The sequence below is a fragment of the Perissodus microlepis genome, chromosome 11 (assembly GCF_051167445.1).
Source record: "Perissodus microlepis isolate ML-2025 ecotype Zambia chromosome 11, ASM5116744v1, whole genome shotgun sequence".
NCBI classification, from domain to species: domain Eukaryota; kingdom Metazoa; phylum Chordata; class Actinopteri; order Cichliformes; family Cichlidae; genus Perissodus; species Perissodus microlepis.
Window position 1 is genome coordinate 17,670,602 of NC_140471.1, and position 24,730 is coordinate 17,695,331.

The window sequence follows — 24,730 nt, forward strand, 5'->3', positions numbered from 1 at the left end:
TCACAATAAATCAGCAGTCTAATGTAATGCAAATCAGTCTAACGAATGTAATAGTTTTCACCTTCGTCTAATTCAGGAGAATAATGCAAACTAAAACTACATAATAATTCACAATCTTTAATTAGGGGTCTAACATGGCATAAGGTAATATTATAATCCCACAACCTACAAGCGCAACACATTCAGAGTGGTGTAAAATATTTCTTGCTGTGGGATACCAAGGTTTTTTTTTTTCAACATGCTTAAAACAATATCAACTGAAAATTAAATACTACAGTGAAAAGAAACATATATTTCCATTCCATATAGGCATGGGAAGTAAAAGTGTTAATAAGTAAGGTTGGTGCAGAAATACATACTAAAAAAGTCCTCGGCCCTCTCTGAATACAGTCGTCTGCTCTGCTGACACGTGTTGAACTGCTCTTATGTACAGTTTTATTTCACTGATCAGATCACACAAAGACGAAAGAAGTGCAGCTGAATGGGATGTTTGAAAAAAACATCACTGGGGCATAAAATAAATAGAATTATTCAGACTTTGAGTCCTGCTTGTTCTATAGTGTCCTGGGACTGTCCTCAGGAATTCTGATAGTTACAGATAAAGTTACAGCCTGTGCAGAGGTGGTGAGCGGGAAAAGAAAGTGTCTTCTCTCAGCAGATCTCTAATAAAATGCGAGAATAGTTTTTAAATTCAAGTCATTCTTGACTGTGTTTCAGTTTTGATGCACTGATAATTGAAAATACAGACTTCTGTCTTTTTTTTATTACCTTTTTTGAAAAGATAAGGGGAAATGTGCAAGTGAATAATATACCACTGAAAACTGGTGTGTCTGGTTTTTATTGATATATGCTGAAAGATAGAATGCATGAGCCAATAACAGTTACATACATTTTGTGTGGTGGATGGTGACTTTCATTTCTCATGAATCACAGTCAGTTTTGTTTTTCATTCAGTGCAAGAAATTAAGCTGTCGTCAAGAACTACCACACATAGTGATTACACGGTTAAAGCATACTCTGCTGACATTTGAAACAGTCACTGGTCATCAAAGACAAAAAAAACAAAACAAACATTTTATGTCTGTTCTTAAAGAAAATGATTTGCAGCCTAAAAATATTTCAGCAATAGAATTAAACAACTTCACAGAATATTCCATTAAATATATGATACAAAAATCAATAAAGCAATTTAATAACACTAAAATTTCAAACAAATACACAAAATTAAAACTGAAACAACATGTTTTCAAACTAGTTTTAATAGAATCCCATCAGGACTAAAAGAAAAATGCAGCATAGATGTTATTCTAATTTAACAGTGGAGATTTCTAACTAATACCAATTTAATTATTTATACTCAAAAACACTGAGTTATAGGTTCTTTGATGTCTTTGCCCAGTTGGTTATTTAACTTTGCAAACAAAAGAAGAAAAGCTACATGGAACACAGAGGTCATATTATAACCTTTAAGAAGCAAAATGCGGATGTGTTATGATGTTTACATGAAGAATTCTGCAGATTGCAATTCTGTAGTAGATTAGTGATGTTGGTACAGGATATTTGTACAACAGTTTTGTATCTGGATTTTAAGTCATTAAAAGCTAGTCAATCATTCAAGGTAACCAAACCATATTCAAAGTCTGAAAAGTTTTATTGTTGGACTAGCCTTCTCTTTGAAATAAAGACATGTTTGAACTATGCTTCCTTATTACCAGCTTTAATGAGATATCAGAAGCATCTCTAAAAAGAAATCTAAAAATCTCATTGAGGTCAATATGTTCTTGTTTCCTGTGTAGGAAAATGATGGGGAGGATAATTTTTCAAATTCAAATTCAAATTTTTATTTGTCACATACACAGTCATACACAGTACGATATGCAGTGAAATACTTACACAACTACTCGTGACCTGAAGAAGAAGAAAAAAGGCTATGAATAAGATAGGAAATAAATATGAAAAATTAAAAAGGGTAAATTTAACAAGGAAGGAATAAAATAAAATATAAAAATTAAAGTTAAAAATGAAATAACTGTACAACAACAAATTAGAATGAAGGGTAAATTTAACTGGGAAAGAATAAGATAAAATATATAAATTAAAGTTGAAAATACTGTACAACAAATACACAATACACAGTATAGAAATATATAAGAATGTATGAAGAAATATAAATATATATATACAATAACAGCAGCAAACAGTGCAAATATGCTTAAAGTGATTTAGTGATGAAGTGATTATTGTAAACAATGTCCAGAATGTCTAGTGTGTGTGTGTGTGTGTGTGTGTGTGTGTGTGTGTGTGTGTGTGAAAACCATATGTGTGGGTCGGTACTATGTGGTGGTGTGATTGAGAAACCGTATCGCCTGCGGGAAGAAGCTCCTCCTCAGTCTCTCTGTGTTGGTCTTCAGGGAGCGGAATCGCTTTCCTGACCTCAACAGAGAGAACAGTCTGTTGTTGGGATGGCTGAGGTCCTTCACGATCTTCCTGGCCTTGGTCCAGCACCGCCGGATAATTTGACCAAAGCAGGTTACAATTTTTTTTTCCCTTCTGATAAGGTAAAACTTCTGAGGCCTGTTGTGTGACAAGTAAATAAATCTTTGTATATTGTTTAGGGTCAGGAACATACCCACTGTTCTCTCTGCTCCCCGGCTATAGAGGACACCCGGCCTTTTCCACCATGGTTTCAAAACTCTGCAGCCAAATACTGGCCATGCCCGGCTGTCAGCTGTCACACACTATTCTCACTGAGAAAAACTGGTAAACATCATATCAGTACTATTTATATATAAATGAATAATTATTTTATTCATATTCCACTATTTAAAAAGTGTAGGTGACTAATCCGTGGGAATAAAGAAAGACAACCAAGTATAAATGAGGAAATACATCCTGCACTCAGGTTGAGAATCAATTTTACGTTTTAAACTGTTTTGCTCAACAAAGCCATCATAAATATAATTATTTTTGAACTCCCATAGAAACAGTTTCTATTCCCTGTGGAAGAAATGCCGAATTTCTATTAGAGATGAGGGGGTCTCTCTCTGTTCCCCTTTACTTTCAGTGACTACACCTGATGGGTTTTTTTACAACAGAAAATGAGCGCTGGTTGTTTGCTGTGAAATAGTTTTCTGAGGCATGGTGAAACCTGCTGCATGTACCGACAAGCGCAACACATTCAGAGTGGTGTAAAATATTTCTTGCTGTGGGATATCAGGGTTTTTTTTCTCAACATGCTTAAAACAATATCAACTGAAAATTAAATACTACAGTGAAAAGAAACATATATTTCCATTCCATATAGGCATGGGAAGTAAAAGTGTTAATAAGTAAGGTTGGTGCAGAAATACATACTAAAAAAGTCCTCGGCCCTCTCTGAATACAGTCGTCTGCTCTGCTGACACGTGTTGAACTGCTCTTATGTACAGTTTTATTTCACTGATCAGATCACACAAAGACGAAAGAAGTGCAGCTGAATGGGATGTTTGAAAAAAACATCACAGGGGCATAAAATAAGTATAATTATTCAGACTTTGAGTCCTGCTTGTTCTATAGTGTCCTGGGACTGTCCTCAGGAATTCTGATAGTTACAGATAAAGTTACAGCCTGTGCAGAGGTGGTGAGCGGGAAAAGAAAGTGTCTTGTCTCAGCACGTCTAATAAAAATGCGAGAATAGTTTTTAAATTCAAGTCATTCTTGACTGTGTTTCAGTTTTGATGCACTGATAGTTGAAAATACAGATTTCTGTCTTTTTTATTACCTTTTTTGAAAAGATAAGGGGAAATGTGCAAGTGAATAATATACCACTGAAAACTGGTGTGTCTGTTTTTTTTTAATATATGCTGTAAGATAGAATGCATGTGGCAATAACGGTTACATACCTTTTGTGTGGTCGTCGGTGACTTTCATTTCTCATGAATCACAGTCAGTTTTGTTTTTCATTCAGAGCAAGAAATTAAGCTGCCGTCAAGAACTACCGCACATAGTGATTACACGGTTAAAGCATACTCTGCTGACATTTGAAACAGTCACTGGTCATCAAAGACAATAAAAACAAAACAAACATTTTATGTCTGTTCTTAAAGAAAATGATTTGCAGCCTAAAAATATTTCAGCAGATATAGAATTAAACAACTTCACAGAATATTCCATTAAATATATGATACAAAAATCAATAAAGCAATTTAATAACACTAAAATTTCAAACAAATACACAAAATTAAAACTGAAACAACATGTTTTCAAACTAGTTTTAATAGAATCCCATCAGGACTAAAAGAAAAATGCAGCATAGATGTTATTCTAATTTAACAGTGGAGATTTCTAACTAATACCAATTTAATTATTTATACTCAAAAACATGGAGTTATAGGTTCTTTGATGTCTTTGCCCAGTTGGTTATTTAACTTTGCAAACAAAAGAAGAAAAGCTACATGGAACACAGAGGTTATATAACCTTTAAGAAGCAAAATACGGATGTGTTATGATGTTCACATGAAGAATTCTGCAGATTGCAATTCTGTAGTAGATTAGTGATGTTGGTACAGGATATTTGTACAACAGTTTTGTATCTGGATTTTAAGTCATTAAAAGCTAGTCAATCATTCAAGGTAACCAAACCATATTCAAAGTCTGAAAAGTTTTATTGTTCAGCAGATATAGAATTAAGCAATTTAAAAACTTTACCATTCACTTAAATTGAATTATGTGGAAAATAAAATAAATAGATGGATACAAAGAATTCAAATTCTTATTCAAAGGATTGTTTTTTGATAGTCAGGTTCCTTCACTGTCAAAGACAGAATTAAGGAGTGGTCAGAGAGAGGAGACCACTCCCCTCGATGAGAATTGCTTATAACCTGAACACAAACTAAAGTAGAATTCACTTCTGTCTGACCGTTCCACAATGCAGATCCTTGTGCTGATCCTTGGGATCGTGCTGCTCCCTAGAGGCAAGTTTTTCTTCAGTTATCTGTTCTTTTGAAGAAAGTTCTGTAATATTCAATGAAACATTTTCTTTTTTAATGCTTCTACAACATGTTTTAGTACAACCCAGTAAACGTTTGTCTACGTTCTACAAACTATTATACTAATTACTGTACTGTTTGTCCTCTATTTTTTAAACGGTTCATTTTAGTGAATGTTTTAGAATATGTCCATGCATTGGAAGCAAGAAAAATTTCACTTATCTTTATCTTTGTTTTATCAGCCTGTGCTTTGAAATGTTACGAATGCATACCGGACCTCTCTGGAAGGTGCACTCAGACAACAAAAGAATGTCCTTCCAACACTCGGTGTGGATCAGTAAGAGCGACTTCATATGCAGGTTTGATATTTTATAGTTTTTTATTTTATTCTTCTTTTGAACTGGTTCAGTTTTCAATGGTTCCTCTTTTTGTTGCAGGTGGTTCAAAACTGGTTGATATTAAAGGTAAAAGTTGTGCTGCGGCTGAGGAGTGTGTTCAGGCCTCAATCAACTTTGGAGTTTCTCAAACTCTACTGACCAGCAAGTGTTGCACCTCTGATCTTTGCAACTCTCAAGATGCCCCTGGTAATTTCTATCATGCTTCTTGGTATTTTGAAATGTAATTTCCTGTCCTTGAAACTAAAAAAAAAAAGAAAAAAGAAAAATTTATTTATTTTTATTAAATATGTTGAGAAAGTTTTGAAGTGGGTCAAAACCTTTCTTTCAATCGTCGTATTCGCTTGAACAGATGAGGTCACAATTATCAATCTGTAAAAATTTTGTGATTGAAAAATCTCAAACAATAAACATATTAATAACATAAATGGTTTTTCTTTTGTTTTCTGTAGTTTTTTTTTTTTTTTTGCTGATGTTTTTGGCACACAGTTAAAATAAGGAGGGGAACAAATATTACAAATATTTCTGTATTCAACAGAGGGCAGCATCTCCCCTCCAAATGGAAAAAAGTGCTTCCAATGTGATGGAAACGATTGCACAAAAACTCTAAAATGCAATGGAGATGAGGACCACTGCATCTCAACAAGAGGTAACAGGCCGACAGCATTCAATGTCTGCATGTTTGTTTTTTTCTGCTCAGTGATTCAGTGATTCCCTCTTTTCATTTCCTCAGTGACTGCAAGAGGGCAAAAGGTGACTGTAAAGGGCTGCGCTTCCAAGATGATTTGCTCAAGCACACAATCTGCACAGATCGCAGGAATCACTGCAGCAGAAATCAGCTGCTGCCAGGGTGACCTCTGCAACAGTGCCATCAGTACAACTGCTGGCCTTCTGCTCTTTGTGACACCGCTGATCTCTCTGGTCTTGTTCTCTTAGCTGATGGAAACAACAACATCACAGCCGAGCTTTTCTTATGACTGTCACAATGTTTCCTCCCATTTCACCAGAGCTTAAAAAATAACTAAATTTTTGTAACTAAACATAATTTTTGGTTTGTGGAGAAAATAAATGAATACATTTCTTAAAGTCCTGTACATTTCTCTATTTTCTTTAAGTCAATATTATGGGCTATCAAATTAATAAGACATATACAAAAAATATGGTTGAAATAATCTACACTTGGCTGACTTTTATCATAGATATTAGCCAGTGATTTATTTTTCTAAAACGTAGATCATTCTGTCCCCATATTTAACTGCATTTGTTACTCACTGCTTTAAAGGTTAATGTTGGAAATGGGTAGAATTATATTTTATATTTTCTCTATCTAATGGACAAATCTTTTTATAGTAGGCAGTTTAAACATAGACTTTATTAACCCCACACTGGGGAAATTCACATGTTACAGCATCACATGTGTCAGGAAGAAAAGTGAATAAAAGATATAATAGAAAAAAAATAAGAAAATATAGTACATCAAGAAAAAAGCCACAATAAACCTATAAAGACTAATTTGTACCATGTACAAATGTATATGCTTGTAAAATATACATGTGTATTTTAGAAGGTATCTATTATGTGTATGTGTGTATTGTTACGTGGTCAGTCACGTTTGTTTTGGTCATAATCCGGGTGAGTTGGCTGTATTTTTCCATGTTCTCACCCCTGGGCGGAGCCTCATCACCACACCTGTTTGTTCACCTGTCAGTGATCCAGGGCTAACAACAGGCAGTATTTAAGGCCAGCTTCCTTATCTGTTCCACACCAGTTTGTCAGCTATCCTAGGTTGTTTGTGTTGTGTTGTGTGTGGGTCCAGATCCATGCTTTGGCCTCCGGGCCCCATTGTTACAGTTTCTCCTAGAACAGAACCAGGCTGGGTTTTCACTTTGGGCTTAAACTGGACAACTGCACATTAAATTTTTGTGAATCACCACACAAACTGATTGCATGGTTAGAGCATACTCTGCTGACATTTTGAACAGTGTTCGGTCATCTAAGAAAATCATTTTCAAGTCTGTTTATAAAAATACAATTATTTGAAGTCCACCAATGCTTCAGTGGTCTATCAACTATCTGACATCAAAATAAATGAAACATTTTAGTCAAGCAAGAAATGTTCCAGTGTCTTAGCTGACAAGAACAGCACCTGGTTTGGTTTTCTTCTGCTGCTGTAGCCTTTCTGCTCAATATCTGCTGTTAAATGCCTCAGAAAGAGCTAAACATATGATAGATATTAGATATTAGTCTCTTAACATGCTTATGCCTTAATGCAACTTTCAGCTTTCATTGGTGCTATCAAATCAGATAATCACCATACAATTTTAATTAAAGTAATAATTTTGATAAATATGTGTCCAAACCTTTGTTTATAAAACTGTAACACTAAATCTACAGTTCACTGGCTGATTGGGTCTATAGCAATTGTGGAGATCAGGGAAATTATTTTGCTGCTATTGTTAATAATCATCATCATTACCATTGCATTAATAATATAATCTACAGTATTGATATTGCATTCAGATGTTTAAACATATTGGCACCCAATTAGCCTTTATTACAGGTGCAGTTATAACCACTTTAAACTGTTGAGTTGAATCTATAATCTTAAATGCTTTTGAATGCTTGTTATAATCTTAAGTGTGTATGTGCTGATTTTGTTGATTCTCTGTTGATTCTTTGCAGAGCGTGCTTTTACAGAAGTGAAACCGAAAGCAGAGTCTAAGTGCAGGTTATTCAAATTGTCTTTTATACTTTTATATTCTTTGATTAAGCTTTTAGTAGAGGTTCTTGATTAAAACATTTATTCAGTAGATTACATATACATAGTTTCAGTTCGGTTATTACATATATGAGAGTGGCTTCTGTCTCTCTGTCTGGTGAGAGGTCAGGAGCTAGTCGGCGAGGTGAAATAGGGTGCAATTGTGGTTAGCACACAGACACACACACGTAGACACACACACAGACACACACAGACATATATATATATATATATATATATATATATATAATGGTATCTATGGGATGTTTGTAAGGTGAGAACCTGTAGGTTTTTACAAAGGAATCTCTGAACAAACATGCAGAACCTGATTGACTTAACGCTGTATGCCTGTTACCTTCTGATGAGATGTGTTTGCAAGACAAGAATAATGAGTACATTTTCCTTCACTAACTCTGTGCTATGTAGGCATTTTGTTGACATTCTTTTTAAAATCCACTCAGTGCAAAAATGTTTTAGAAATGACCAAAAACCAAAATACAGACAGAATTTTAAGAAATGTATTCATTTCAAAAGTGAAAATTAGATTTAATCTTTACATTTTTATTTTCTCAGAGCTTTGTGATAAATGGGTGAAAGTATTTTGAAGGAGAGAAGAACAATTGGGCTATGATGCTGTGGTTTCCATCAGCTAAGAGAACAAGACCAACAAGATCAGCGATGTCACAAAGAGCAGAAGGCTGGCAGTTGAACTGCTGGAGCTGTTGCAGAGATCACCCTGGCAGCAGCTGATTTTTGCTCCAGTAATTCCTGTGATCTCTGGATTTTGTGTGTTTGAGCAAATCATCTTGGAGGCACAGCCCTTTAATTTAAGAGTTACATCTCCTGAAGTAACTGAGAAAACAAAAATTATTTTACTGTGCAGCAAATTTGAACCAAGGAATCACTGAATGTTCTTATGAGCAGAAAAGAACAAACATGCAGACACTAAACACTGTAGGCCTGTTACCTGCTACTGAGATGCAGTAGTCCTCATTTCCATTGCAGGATGGAGTTTTATTGCAGTTGTTTCCTTCACATTGGAAGCACTTTTTCCCGTTTGGAGGAGATATGCTTCCAGCTGTTAAATACAGAAATATTTGTGATACTTCTTTCTAGGGCTGCTCGATTATGGCAAAAATGATAATCACGATTATTTTCACTGAAATTGAGATCTCGATTATTTGACGATATTTATTTAACAATAACAATGTATTGAATAATGACTTTAAAGATTGTCAAAAAATAATATAAAATAGTGTGCAAATACTGATAACAGTGCAAATGTTTGCAATATAAAAAATAAATGAAAAATGTAAACATCTATGTTTAGTGAACTTTGCAGTGTTGCTCTGTGGTGCAGCTACGGCACTGTAGCAAAGTTTACATACTATGTCTACTTGATCCACGTCTGACTCCGCGAACCCATAATGTTTCCACACCACTGAAGTTTTTTTTTACCTCTCTTTTCAACCAACAGCAGTCACTCTCCTCTCCAAATAACTTCTGCTTAGCTTTCCGAGCTTCCCTCGGGTCCTCTTAAATTGTGACACGTGTTCGAAATGCAGAGAGGTGCGCTCGATTTGCCACACGGAGCAGCGCGAGAGTAAAGCACGAGGGAGGGGCTAATAATCGGCTCAGTCATTTTTAATGATCGTTGAAAGCCCAGATCGTAATCGAGATTAAAATTCGATTAATTGAGCAGCCCTACTTCTTTCACTGCTTATTTTAGCTAAGTGACAAAAATCAGATATAAAAAATGTATATGTTTATGTTATTAATATGCTTATTCTCTGTACTTATTGAGATCATTTTAAAATATTTCAAGGTTTTACTGCTTTTGCTGTCAGTGATAATGAGACACTCTTTAAGAACGTTTACACAGATGGGGTCACTGTGCCCTCAGACCCTCAGATCAACATGGTGATTAAGGAAAAAGAAATTTTCCTCCTGACTCACTCCAGAACTTTCTCCAGATAATCAGTAAAATTAGACTCATTAATCCAAAGTACTTAATTTCTTACATTTTTGCGCATCATACAAAATTTGAGTTTCCACAAAACCAAGTACAATTTCAAAATACCAAGAAACATGATTCAAATTACCGGGAGCATCTTGGGAGTTGCAAAGATCAGAGCTGCAACAATTGGTGGTAATTACAGTTTGGAGATATCCAAGGTTGAGTGAGCCATTGAAGCATTATTCAGCCCCAACACACGTTTTTATTTTAACATCAGATTTTGAACCACCTGCAACCAAAGAGGAACCATTGAAAACAGAACAGTTCAAAAAAGAATAAAGTAAGAACTATAAAGTACCATATTACCTGTATATGAAATGGTTCTCAGTGAACCACACTGAGTATTGGAAGGACAATCTTTTGTTGTCTCAGTGCAGCTTCCTAATAATGCTGGTATGCATTCGTAACATTTCAATGCATAGGCTGATAAAAGAAAGATACGTTAAATAAACTTTTCTTGCCAGCACTGCACGGCCAAATTCTAAAACATTCACTGGTATAAATAAAAAAAATATTTTTTTTAAAAGAAAGACAACAGCATAAGAAATAGTGCATGAATTTGTAGGCAAATTCTTTGAAAAGAAAAGGCTAAACAAGAAATAACTGAACTAAAAACTTGCCTGCAGGAAGCAGCACAGTGCTAAGGATCAACACAAGGATATGCATTGTGTGATGGTCAGAAACAACTGAATTTTAGTTTAGTTTCTTTTCGGGTAATAAGTAGTTCTCATGAGAAGGGGCGGTACTTGAGGGGAGTGATCTTCTCTTTCAGACCACTCCTTTATTCTGCATTTGGCAGTGATAAAACCTGACTTTAGAGAAAGCCTCTGAAACTAAATGTAAGTGTCTCCATTTCCTTTCTTTCCTTTATTTATCCATTTATTTAATTGCACATTTGCAGAGTTTCCAAAAGGCTGAATTAGAATAAAATTTAATAATTACTTAACCTCATTTGGGGTGGTAATAGTGATTTCTGGTGCCATTTGTAAATAAATCATCTTAGTCATGAACACACACACACACACACACACAGGTCATTAGCAGTGCTTTTTTAGACTTTGGGCCTCTCAGTAATGCTTTTTCTGAGATCCTGGCAAAGCCAGCTGGCATAGTTGCCTCAATCTTTATTTAAAGAACATGCTAGTCCAACAATAAAAATTTGTTGACTAGTTTTTGGAACAGTGATATTTCATGAGTTAAAATCAAAAACTGGCATGCATATAAACTGTACTAATATAACGAAAATTTTAATTTACTGAATTCTATGCATGTGTTATAATCAACATTATAACACATGCATACTTAACCTGATTAATACAAAGTCATTCATAATGTGACCTCTGTGCTCGATGTTTTGTCCATTTTTGTATAAGACAGTAGACAGAAACCTCCCTAAGTTTGTTTTATGCCATTCCAACAAACTTGTAAATACTTTTTTTCAGTTTGAGTGGTGGTCCTCAAAGAAAGTTTCTTTTCTTGCCCAGTCAAGCAGAAAATTATAGTAAAAGCAAAGCTTGCTGTGGTTTAGGAGAAATAAAAGTTACAGGTCACACAAATTAGACTTGGGTTTTGTTGTTTCACACATTCTATGTGTACAGTATGTCATTTAAAACCAGAAATACTGGTTTAAGATGCTATACTTTTCACTTACACTTTGACTCAACTCTTTGTACAAAGGCCATAAAAAGACAGCAGTCTTTATTTTCATCCCATAAAACAAGCTATCAGAGTATAAAAACTAAAATACAGTCACGGACAGCTTGTAAATGTCCATTTTTATTGGACATGTATCAAGATATTCTCTCTTTAGGTGCACATTCACCACTTCTGCACTTTGAACTATACTTTGTTAAGATCCATTTCAAGTCTGCCACATACAGGACATGCATAGTTGGTGTATTGTAATGTAAATTCTCTGTGGACAGTCACAAAAAAGAAGTAGGTGTGCAGACGTTCTCATATAACCTCATGCTAACCATCTGTCAAAACTGACGTTGCTGGGATCCAAGCAGACCCTAGCCATAAAGTATACCAGATTTTCTGCACTATAAGGCACACTTAAAATCCTTCAATTTTCTCAAATACTGCTTCACTGACCAAAGCACCTAAAGTGCTAGTGCATTCACAGAGCATCGTTTATTCTGAACTACTGTAGGCCTATACTGTTTTTCCGCACATGCACTCACACTGCTGATTTGTCTGCAGCTGTGTTACTTTCAGTCTATACTGTGTGTTTAATATTGTCATTCTTTTTCAATATCTGCTACCAATATGCTTATCCATAATTGTAGTTGGTCTGATGCTTTGATGTGAACATGAAGGGGAATACTGAACTATCCTGTGTATGCTAAACACACTTAGAAGTACAGGGCCAAGAACTTTTGATCATAAAAATAGCAAATATCTGAACCCCATGATTGTGTTTTCAAGATTAGATTTTGTGCAATTTACAAAAAATTTCAAGACTTTTTAATTTAGATTTGCTTGACTCATTTAAATATTCTCCTCCTGAAAGTGAAACTCTTACAAATGCATATACTGTTGGTCCAGGTCCAAAAATACTCCTGTCATCAACGTTTAGTCATAAAACTGACACTGAGCCTAGCAGTTTTTACAAAGGAATCTCTGAACAAACATGCAGAACCTGATTGACTTAACACTGTATGTCTGTTACCTTCTGATGAGATGTGTTTGCAAGACAAGAATAATGAGTACATTTTCCTTCACTAACTCTGTGCTATGTAGCAGGGGCGATTTTAGCCCATTTTTGAATCAAAGCACCCCCAAAGATTTCTTACTTTTTTTTGACAATATTTGCTGTTTGTGTGACACACTGCTAAAAATATAAAAAGCATAACATTTTAACAGGAAAAGTATAGATACACCCCCCCTCCCCAAAATGGTTTGTTCCCCTGCTCTGGCTCTAGCTCCGTTGCTGCCAGAGGGATGGTGGCTGAGACCCAGCTGAGCGGAGGTGTAAGTGCCTGGCTTAAAACAGGACATGTTAGCTGCATATAACCTTCAGTTACTCTTTATATAGTTAGGTAGGAGTCAGACCATGTTTCTTTTTGCTGAAAAACATTACACCCAGGTAGAGATGGACCCATCCGATATTAGGTATCGGTCCAATACTGACCTAAATTACTGGATCGGATATCGGAGAGAAATAAAAAATGTAATCCGATCCATTAAATATGAAAAATGCACCTCACAAAACGGCTTTGGCATGCCGGACATGTCAGTGGTCTAGTTGAGCATTTGGAGCCTTGCTACCAAACCGGCATTTCATCTCCGAGAAGGTTATCCCAGAGAAGTGAAGCAAGTGTGTAAGTTCATCTCTGAATGTTTGTAAAGCATTCCAGCGTTAAGCAACAACCGATATATGGAGCGACTGTCTCTTCTCTCTCCCTCCCTCTCCTGCTGCTACTTCAATCATGAAACTGATTAATGATCAGCTGATCGGCTTTTCTGTCGCGAGTCCGTCTCTCTTGTTTGTTCGCGCCAGAAAGAAGAAACCAGCGGCTGAACAACAGCAGCACGTTTAAGCTTTATAAGCTGTTGTTAGAATTTATTTAATATTACTTTCTACACCAGGATCCTTTTCTACGTAGCTGACGGCTGGTAACTGTGCAGGGGCGGATCTAGCAAAGTTTAGCCAGGGGGGCCGATAGGGCATTAACAGGGAAAAGGGGGGCACAAAGACATACTTTTCTTTCTTATTCTCATTTAAAATGTCTAGCTTTTAATAAATAATTATCTGAATCTTACACCCAAAGTTTTAATCTGATGTAAAATGTATAGAAGTCCATTACTGTATATAGTAACTATTAGGTCTTATATACCTAGTAAGCTAGTACTTTTTCCTTTGGGAAGGTACCATCTGTGCAGTCTGCAATTCTGTTGAAGAAAGATGTTGAATCTATTTAAATATTGTAGAAAAATAATTGATTTCTGTGCATTTTTTTTCACACTGCATCAAATTAAAGTTGATTACGTAGGTATCGGACATAAAAAAGTGGTATCGTGCCATCTCTACACCCAGGTAAGCTGGGTGTAAAAAAACTTGTTTTCCGGCGATGTTTGCTACCCTACAATCCGTCCTACACTGTAGTAAAATCAGCGACATTTGACCGTCCTGTTTAAAATCTAAAACTTAAAATTGTCCGTAGCCTACTGTTGTTACCACTGTCCTGTTTTAAATGGATACTAACTAGCTAACTGACCGAATGCCCATTAACCTTATAACTCCTGTTGTGTGTGTGTGTGTGTGTGTGTGTGTTTGTGTACAGAGAGACAGCCAGGTTCATAATGGATATAAGGAAGTTTTTTCCAAAACAAAGGAGCCACATTCAGGTAAAAGTGTAAAATCAAATGATCCGTCAATCAAGAATAATGTTGGATCAGTGTTTCAATATTTATATCTTTTATTAGATGTTCATGTGGTTTGGTTATTTTCCTTTTGGTTGAAAGTAAACTGAGAGAGGACTTTTTGTTAGTGATCTTAATAGTATTTTTTCATCTTATTGAATACAATCTATTTGTGTATGATTGTCAGTCCAAAGAGGGAGAGAGGAAAGAGGGAACGTGAGGAGAAAGTACAAGGTCAGGAAGAACCAGGTAAGAAAACAGACAGGGAATAGTGACAAGCAAAACAGAAACTGTTAAACTGACAAAGAGAAAAAACCTGATTTTACTCATACAATCTGGAAGTTGTGTCCTCCCTATATTAAATCTGCTGTACAGAATCTGCAAAACAAACTGGGTTTAAACATTTTTGACCCTCTTTAACAACATTCCAACATAACATTATAATGGATTGGGGAGATTAAAATAAATGTAATATTTTTATGTGGTTCAGCCACAACTCTACTGAAACCTCAGTCAGTAATAGGTTGGCCAACTTTTGGACCGTCCAGTTGTCTGTATAACTGCCGCAGTACGTGCGCCACATTTGCGCACTATCAGAAAGTCCCAAACAGCCCTGATGGGCCTGGGCCCCCTTTCCCTGGCGGGTCGCGGAGTATGGGGGTGCCTACTGGGGTCAGCGGGGGAGCTGGCCCCAGGGAGGGGTCACTTGCCCCTCCCTTCCTTCCCTCCCCATCTCCAGCTGCCTCCCTCTTCCCGCTCCACCACAACCACCCACACATGCAGGGCCTTGGAGTAGCGGTGTGTCACCAGGGTGCAGAGGAGGCTACCCCCCCCTCGTCCCCTTCTGGCTGCCTCTGCCTCAATTTTATCCCACAACTTAGACATTGACATTACTCACACTCTCATTACACATACATATAGGATCTTGGGGGTGGGCACGCTACACGGAATCCAAATTACCATCAGGGTGTACACCTCACCCCTGGCGTCGTTGCCCACCTCTCAATTTTAAATACACGTAGACATTGAGGGCTAGCAGGAGGGGCTATGCGCTTACCTGCTGCTCTCTGGCAGGTAGCTCCATGCCCTCCTGGGTTTTAAATGCACCTTAGAACACACATGCATCAACACTACAATGAGCGGGTGGAGGGAGGTTTGGAGTCTTCTCTTACCCCCGTTCTCTGCGGCCTGCTGGAGCGGGGGGCCGGGAGGAGGAGTTGGCCGTCCGACTGGGGTCTTGAATGTGGGGCCTCCCTGCTGCTGCGGAGTCGGGGCGGTCTGCTTCTCCCCACCGCAGGGAAAAGGGTAACACCACCTGGGTCTGGGTGCAGTTCCCCCCTCCAGGGGCAAGGGTACCTAGACTCGGTTCGTAGAGTACGCTTGGGGAGTGTGATTGTGTGTACAGCGTCTCTTTATGTCTGTCTCCACGTTGGTTGAGTGTGGAGTAATTGCATACGAGAGCATGAGGGTGGGAATGGATGTTTGTATCTGTGTGTGCCTGTATGTCTGTGTCTATATGTCAGGTTGGGTATCAGACGCCACCTCTCTGGGGACATCCCAGGCCCTCCAAGGTTTGGAGGCCTATCTCCCCCCACCACCACTTCCCCTGCCAGTGGCGGACTCCCTCAGACATCGGTGCGTTGGTGGTTCTTTGTGTCCGGGGATGGGCGTCCAGGTACACACCGGCTCACTCCTTGGCGGCCGCTTATCGGGGCCTGGAGCCTGGGGCTCGCTCGGGCCACTTCGGAGGTGGGGTGCCCCCGGCCTCTCGGCCTGGGGCTCGGTCACTCAGGCACAGCTGGCTGCCGGTGGAGCTCACGGGCGCGTCACTGCAACCCCCCCGGCTTCTGCTCCGCGGCTGCTGAGTGACCCCTCATCTGGGACTCTCCTCAGCTCTTTCTGGGACAGTGGCGAGGCTGCCCCTCTGTTGGTCTTCCTTGGTCTCTTGTGTTCTGGGGGCCTCTGGATGTCTGGAGTTTTGATCTCCTCCATACCTGCTTCATGCCCTGGAGGACGGGGCAGTGGCTCCCCACACCCTCTAGCAGATCATTACATGAAGGAACCTTTTAAAAAAACAAGCGCGTCCATGCTCACAGGTGTACACATGGGTGATCACACACACAAACTACACCCTTTTTGGCTCCTACCTCAAAGCACACTGTGTGCTGTCGATCTTACGTGCAGCACAATAATGTTTAATATTTAGTATTTACAGTTATATTCCCATATATCATCGTGATGTTGTTTATTCTATTACTCTTGTTTTCTTCTGCTCGTTTTCTTTTTTCTTTCTCAACAGGTGATCCAGGTGATTGATATATGCATTTTTTTTTCTCTGCTTATTCTGTTGGTTTTTGTTTTTTGCCCTTCTCCCCCGTCCCTCTTCTCAGCTGTTTTTCTTTCCCTCTTTCTTTGTCCCCTTTCTTTCCCCCAGTCAAGTCTGTCCCGTATTCAGCAAGTGAAAATAAAATAAACAATAAAAGGTGAATCAAATGGATCATTACGGCAAGGCTGGGATGGTTAATTTGGTAAAGTAAATCCGTTGGGCATCTTTCTTCGCCTTTAGACAATAATTCTGATGGCAAAAGAGCCAAACGGGACAGGCAAAAAAAAAAAAAAAAAAAAGGTTGGCCAACTTTTGGACCGTCCAGTTGTCTGTATAACTGCCGCAGTACGTGCGCCACATTTGCGCACTATCAGAAAGTCCCAAACAGCCCTGGTGGAGTGAGGAGCTGTAAAGAGAAGTAGAGTGCTCTGTTTACATTCTAAAATGTTTTAAGCTAGCTTGTTTCAAAGATTCTGTACTGATTACGTCACAGCCAGGCGACGAAGGCTATCCCAATTCGAAGTCTGCTCCAAATGCGGCCGACAAATGCGTAATTCATTTCCCCAGATTTGAAGGATGGGTCGGGTGTATCCTTCATGGCCCAACCTATCATAGAATTCATAGCTTGGCCCAGCCAATTCCAGTTTCCAACAATGGCAACAGCTACTTAGTTGTAATATTACTCTTATTACCCATTTCAATACTTTATTAATTAAATTTTTCGCTACTCAGGTTAAACATGATATATAAGTCATTTAAATAACTTACAAAATTTGATTGTATGGCTTTTTTCAGTGTTTTCAGAGTAAATTAAAATTAAAGTTATAGTTTTCACACAACTGAATAAATGTAAAACAGATAACTGATTAAACAGAAGTGTGAGATGGTGGAGGATTTACTCCAAAGTCCTGTTATATTTTAGATAGCAAGGAGCAGACGGCTGTGCTTATTAAACTCCACTGAGACAGCGGTGATGCAAATCTGAAGGCTGGACTGTCCCATTTCACAGCTGCGCACTTCCAGCCTTCTCGCTCTTCGGAGGACCCGGCCCACATAGAACGCGAAGGCCGGGTCCTCCGAAGGCTGCAGCCCCTGAACTGAGACACAGCTATTATCATCACCCATCACACTCTGTGAGACGGAAAAATAAAGAGAAGAGAAGCTCACACTTCCTCTTTTCAAAATTAATATTTTTCAAATTAAAAGAGTGCAAATGCATTCATACAAATAAAAAGGAAGAAAGACAATAAAAAAAAAAAAAAAACCTTTGGTTGCATTAGCAATTTTCCTACAAAGTTTTACTGGAATCAAGGTACAGGTACAAAGTAAGGGTTTACTCCGTCACAGCAACACTCTAGATCAGCTTCGGTTGCTCTAAAAAAGTGTAGGACCTTGGGTTTAGTAGATTTATGGAGAGTATTAAACCCATCCACAAGAGATTCCACCTTTTATTCTGCGCCCCACAACGCTCTGTCGAGGACTGACTATTTTCTTATGTCACATTATATCATGCCCTCAGCAATGTCTTGCTCTATTGGTACATACATTTGGTAACCCCTCATGTCAGGTTCAGGTTTATTCATTTATATAGCACATTTACAAACAACAGGGTTGATTAAAGTGCTTAACAATCAGCAAAAAAACAATGGCACTATGGTGTCAAAACCCATTGAAGTGAAGTTTGCGGTGAGATGAGGCTCCAAATGCAGGACTCTGAGACGGAATGTAACTGAAAACTTCAGCTTTAATTGCTGGCACCAAACAAAAACTGAAACCAAACAGGAACACACAGGCAGGATCTGAGGGTACGACGCGACACTGAGCAAGGGTAAACACAGGACTAATATACACAGGGACATAATCAAGGAATGGAAAACAGGAGGGAGACACAGCTGGGAGAGATTGGGGCTAACGAGACAGGAGGACCCGGCCCACATAGAACGCGAAGGCCGGGTCCTCCGAAGGCTGCAGCCCCTGAACTGAGACACAGCTATTATCATCACCCATCACACTCTGTGAGACGGAAAAATAAAGAGAAGAGAAGCTCACACTTCCTCTTTTCAAAATTAATATTTTTCAAATTAAAAGAGTGCAAATGCATTCATACAAATAAAAAGGAAGAAAGACAATAAAAAAAACAAAAACCTTTGGTTGCATTAGCAATTTTCCTACAAAGTTTTACTGGAATCAAGGTACAGGTACAAAGTAAGGGTTTACTCCGTCACAGCAACACTCTAGATCAGCTTCGGTTGCTCTAAAAAAGTGTAGGACCTTGGGTTTAGTAGATTTATGGAGAGTATTAAACCCATCCACAAGAGATTCCACCTTTTATTCTGCGCCCCACAACGCTCTGTCGAGGACTGACTATTTTCTTATGTCACATTATATCATGCCCTCAGCAATGTCTTGCTCTATTGGTACATACATTTGGTAACCCCTCATGTCAGGTTCAGGTTTATTCATTTATATAGCACATTTACAAACAACAGTGTTGATTAAAGTGCTTAACAATCAGCAAAAAAACAATGGCACTATGGTGTCAAAACCCATTAAAGTGAAGTTTGCGGTGAGATGAGGCTCCAAATGCAGGACTCTGAGACGGAATGTAACTGAAAACTTCAGCTTTAATTGCTGGCACCAAACAAAAACTGAAACCAAACAGGAACACACAGGCAGGATCTGAGGGTACGACGCGACACTGAGCAAGGGTAAACACAGGACTAATATACACAGGGACATAATCAAGGAATGGAAAACAGGAGGGAGACACAGCTGGGAGAGATTGGGGCTAACGAGACAGGAGGACCCGGCCCACATAGAACGCGAAGGCCGGGTCCTCCGAAGGCTGCAGCCCCTGAACTGAGACACAGCTATTATCATCACCCATCACACTCTGTGAGACGGAAAAATAAAGAGAAGAGAAGCTCACACTTCCTCTTTTCAAAATTAATATTTTTCAAATTAAAAGAGTGCAAATGCATTCATACAAATAAAAAGGAAGAAAGACAATAAAAAAAAAACAAACCTTTGGTTGCATTAGCAATTTTCCTACAAAGTTTTACTGGAATCAAGGTACAGGTACAAAGTAAGGGTTTATTAGTAAAAATAACATGGCAGCAGTTAAGAAAAGATAATGCTGATGTCCTCTGTGTTTTAAATGTTTAACATTCTCACTATTGTCTCCTCAGTGGATCCTTACTTGTGAAAGGAGTGCAACCTGTTAAACTTGTATCTCAAGTTTTGTGCTTTAAATCAAACCAAAACTGAGGAACATGTAAACATTTAAACAAACATCTAACAACCCTTTTCCACTTATACCGACTCAACTTGACTTGACTGATTTTTAGGGTTTTCGATTAGGTAGTAGTACCTGGTACCAGGTACCTATTTAGTACCTGCTGGGTTCCAAGCAAACTGAGTCCATTTGAAAATGTGATTTTGGAGCCGCAGTTTATTCAGCTGGAGTTAATATGCAGATGTCTCAGTATGTGAATGATATTATTGTGGCATTACTTATGAGTATGCCTAACATTGTTCAATGGGCTGAGGAGTTAAAACACACTTTTCAGCACATCAGATGGACTGTTCAAGTTCATATATAACACTTTTCTACCCTACCTGAGCACTCAAAGTATTTTATACACCGCATCATGGTCTTCCCTGACTACTCCAAACTCATCATGGAAAAACGAGCGGCATTTAATCCCTATAAACCGCTGCTAAACGAAAGGAAGATCAAGTTCTCCCTACTGTTCCCAGCGGTGCTTGTGCTGAAAATGACAGAGAGCAGACGTGAGTTTATCGACCCAAAAAAAGCCCAGGACTACATTCTGTCTTTACCTTAAGAGAGTTATTTACTGTCAAGGGCTTGGATTTAAAAACTGCCCTTTTTTTTGCCTTAGCATTAATTAACATGCAACTGAATAGTGGGCCTTGCCTGCTGCTCAGTTATAGTATTTCAAATTATTGATATACTTTGCACCTCCTAACTGTTTAAGTTTAACTATTATAGGGCCTCACGCTTTGATTTGATTTATTCACTAGTGTTAGTTTAGAGAAAACGACACAATCTGCTTGGTAGAGAATCTCACTAAGACTGTTAAATTACTCTTCAAGTAATTCAATCCTCATGAGGCCTTTCTTAGTTTGTCAAGGGACAGTTTGAACCTGCACAGAGGTGTGTTCGGGCAGCTAAGTCCCGGAATGAATACTCTGCTCACATTACATTGACTTGTTATGCTGCTGCTGCTGGCGACGAGTCCTGTTTAGGACTGTCTGACTGGTTAGAGTCAGGGACCACAAAGTTTATGTTTTAGTGGCTCTTAGCCCACCTGAGGGTGACTAGTGTTCTCGGTCACCCCAGATGTATTTGCTTAAACAGTTGTTTGTTTGTTTTTTACTTCCATACCCCCCTATTTTACTTGTAGCCAGCCTTCCAAATATTGTCCACTCTGTATTGAACTCCTGGTTTTAATAATATGTTACCTCACTGTTATATGTCCAATACAAACTGCATGATGGCGAATAAGCACAAAAGGGCCCTTATCTTAACTACCTGGAATGTAAAGGGCCTTAAACATCCCAAAAAAAAAAAGGAAATTTATGACATTTATCAAATCAAAAAAACTGGCACTGGACTTCTGGTAAGCCGCCGCATGGAGTAGTCACGTCGTCGCTCGGCTCCGCTCAATTCCTTTTTCAAACTTTACTTTCCTAACCTTTCTTTAAATCACCAGCTAGACACATACCTATATCCCCCTACGGCGCACTCTAATGGCTTCAAAATCAACTTCGAAGAATAAGGCAGGTAAAAAAGATGACTCACCTCCTGACCTGACGGTGGACGCCATTGCTGGGCTGTTAACCCAACATAAAGAGGAGCTAGCAAAAGAACACAAGGCTGAATTTAAGTCTTCCTTCACTCAGCTGGAGGCAAAGTTTGATCAAATTTGCCTAGCAGTGGATAAACATGGCCAGCGTCTGTCTTCGCTCAAGCTGCGGCGGAAGATGCAGCTCAGCGGATTAAAGAGCTCGAGGAAGCATTTGGTAACCTTCGAGATGCTAACTCCAAACTGCCCGCCAAAGTCACCAACCTAGAAGACAGCAGCCGTCGGAAAAACCTGCAATACTTGGCTTAGCAGAATCCACGGAAAGCGGCCACCCAACTGACTTTTTCGCCACTGCCCTCTGTGAAATCTTTGGTGATGACATACTGCCATCTCCTCCAGAAATTGACAGAGCTCACCTTACATTTGTCCAGAAGCCGAAACCGGGCGACCGACCACGACCAGTGATTCTACAGGTTTCACACCAAAGAGCTCATTATCTAAACTACCGGGACCAGCGGATCCATATCGTGGAGGATTACTGCCCTGAAATCTCAAACCAGAGGGCTGAGTACAGAGAGGTGATGGCACTCAGATGTAGAGGCATTTATATATTTATATTTATTTAATTTATTCACTTGCGTTGCCTTAATTACCAGTGTCTATGTAACTATATCCCTCTTTTTTCACTGGTTTTTTTTGTTTTGTTTTTTTAATTGGGGTGCGTTTTTGCTAGTATTTTTGTTTGCTTGTTTTTGCTATGGGGCTGCCTTTCCCTACATTTTCCATACCTTTGTACTGTGCTGTTTGTACTAACAGAGTGCGCTGTCAGTCTTCCCTTGTGTTTTGGTTTTGTTTCTTGTTTTTTTTTTTCTTCTCTTTTTGTTTATAGGGTAGTTACTCTTCATTCTTGATTAAGGTTTCAAGTACATTTTCCAGGCTTGAGTAAGAGCCGAGTTAGTAGTAGTTCTGATCTGGAAGCTGTTTCCTTTTGGAGGAATACATGTTGTATGGGGGAGCTTGCTGCTGTGTTCTCCAGTAGCTGTCGTTTGCTCAGGGCGAGGGAGGTGGGTTCAGGTGGGTTTTTTTGTGTGTTCTTGGGAGGTCTCTTTTTTTAACCCACAGAACTCGTATGGGGTGTTATTCCATGTTCTCTTCTGGGCTTCTCCCATACTTTTCTCTCATCCAGGTTGTCAATGGAAAATTGTATTTAGTAGTCAGTATAATCTTTTAATGATATAAGTTTGCATATGGTAGAATACTGCATTTAATCATTTGTGTTTAGAAGTATATAGTTGGTGGCATATTGAAAGAATGTCTCATCCTAGGAGGTCTGTAACATTCCAGGGTGTTCTGGCGTTCACCCCCACATCCTAGGAGTATGGGAGAGGTCGTACCTTGTCTTATTGTTTTACGGTAGGATTAACGTAGCTATATCTGTCTTAGTCTAAGTGCCTTTTGGTTTGATGAACTGCTGGACTTCGAGACCAGCAGGTGTAGGGAAGTCATTTATGGGGACACACACACACACACACACACACGTACACCTCCACATTTCAATGTATGGAACAAACGCTCACTGAAGCATATAAATAAAGACCAGGGCAGTCCTCAGGGCCGAGTCTCTGAGCCTCACTCTTGGAGTGTCAGTTCTGGAGGCTGCCCTTGCTAGCAAGAAAATCTGTGTGTTTCTCTTCTCTGATTCTCTGCTGAAGAAGTGTTTTAGAATATATCTCTTAACACAGGTATAACAGACTGCTTTACATCCCTTCATTATCTTCCTATAAGCTTACATGACTAGTCCCTTAAATCTGCTCAGCTGGAACGTTAAAGGCTTAAAGGGGCGTGGTCTGATATAACTATGGTGTGGTATTCACAGGCACGTGGAATACTAGTCAAGTAGTTTTTCAATTCAATTTTATTTATATAGCGCCAAATTACAGCAGCAGTTGCGCTTTATATTGTACTGTAGATCCTACAATAATAGATACAGAGAAAAACCAAACAATCACATGACCCCCTATGAGCAAGCACTTTGGCGACAGTGGGAAGAAAAAACTCCCTTTTAACAGGAAGAAACCTCCGGCAGAACCAGGCTCAGGGAGGGGCGGCCATCTGCTGCGACTGGTTGGGACAAGAAAAGAAATACAGGATAAAGACATGCTGTGGAAGAGAGACAGAGATTAATAACAGATATGATTCAGTGCAGAGAGGTCTATTAACACATAGTGAGTGAGAAAGGTGACTGAAAAGGAAAAACTCAACGCATCATGGGAATCCCCCAGCAGCTTACGTCTATTGCAGCATAACTAAGGGAGGATTCAGGGTCACCTGGTCCAGCCCTAACTATATGCTTTAGCAAAAAGGAAAGTTTTAAGCCTAATCTTAAAAGTAGAGATAGTATCTGTCTCCCGAATCCAAACTGGAAGCTGGTTCCACAGAAGAGGGGCCAATACAGGAGAAATATGCTCTCTCTTTCTAGTCCCTGTCAGTACTCTTGCTGCAGCATTTTGGATGAACTGAAGGCTTTTCAGGGAGTTTTTAGGACTTCCTGATAATAATGAATTACAGTAGTCCAGCCTAGAAGTAATAGCTGTTCATAACACTTCCTACATTGAAATAGACGGCAGCGTGAACTATCGCATGTCCGCCATTACCTGCCCGAAACTGGAAGTGACGTCATTTTCTCGGAAAATGTAGTTTTTTACTTGTAGGCCTTATAAGCCTATACTGGTGTTATTAAAAGTCGTGTTTGACTTTATGCTTTTCTGAATAGTTTCTGGGATGCTTAGAACTCAAATTGCACTGCTTTAAATAGTTTATTTTGATCCACATGCTGTTTTCTTTCCAAATTTGATTATAGGATTGTTTTTCGTTTTTTCTGCAGTATATAAATTTCATGTTGTTGTAAACTATTTTTTGCAACGTTTTTGTATTTAAAGTTTTGAGGGATAAACCTCTTAAATTTCTCTAAGTAGAAATATATGTAAAATAAAATTTGGGCTATAACAGTTGTATTGATGTATAGCAACTTGAAATGCTCCCAAAAATGGCACTACAGCATGTAAAAATA

General features: G+C 38.7%; 1 protein-coding gene and 1 pseudogene across 2 annotated transcripts; one reads left to right on the forward strand and one right to left on the reverse strand.

Annotated features, from left to right (window-relative positions):
* Positions 1-4,862: 4,862 nt before the first annotated feature.
* Positions 4,863-6,456, forward strand: LOC146377500 (urokinase plasminogen activator surface receptor-like). The gene is made up of 5 exons (XM_084942805.1): positions 4,863-4,952; positions 5,210-5,326; positions 5,405-5,551; positions 5,901-6,011; positions 6,096-6,456. The coding sequence occupies exons 1-5, from the start codon at positions 4,907-4,909 to the stop codon at positions 6,296-6,298; spliced, it is 624 nt and encodes a 207-aa protein (XP_084798931.1). The 5' UTR covers positions 4,863-4,906; the 3' UTR covers positions 6,299-6,456.
* A 2,014-nt stretch (positions 6,457-8,470) lies between these two features.
* Positions 8,471-10,803, reverse strand: LOC146377501 (uncharacterized; annotated as a pseudogene). The gene is made up of 5 exons (XR_014801695.1): positions 10,758-10,803; positions 10,444-10,560; positions 10,223-10,366; positions 9,088-9,198; positions 8,471-8,972 (listed from the first exon to the last, which is right to left on the reverse strand). The product of XR_014801695.1 is annotated as an uncharacterized LOC146377501 (transcript).
* Between the last annotated feature and the right edge of the window lie 13,927 nt (positions 10,804-24,730).

Bases quoted from the DNA above. Each gene is read 5' to 3' on its own strand.
- LOC146377500 (XM_084942805.1), top strand. From the start codon at position 4,907: ATGCAGATCCTTGTGCTGATCCTTGGGATCGTGCTGCTCCCTAGAG. The intron at 4,953-5,209 runs GCAAGTTTTTCT...TTGTTTTATCAG, and splicing joins GATCGTGCTGCTCCCTAGAG to CCTGTGCTTTGAAATGTTAC. The intron at 6,012-6,095 runs GTAACAGGCCGA...TCATTTCCTCAG, and splicing joins CCACTGCATCTCAACAAGAG to TGACTGCAAGAGGGCAAAAG.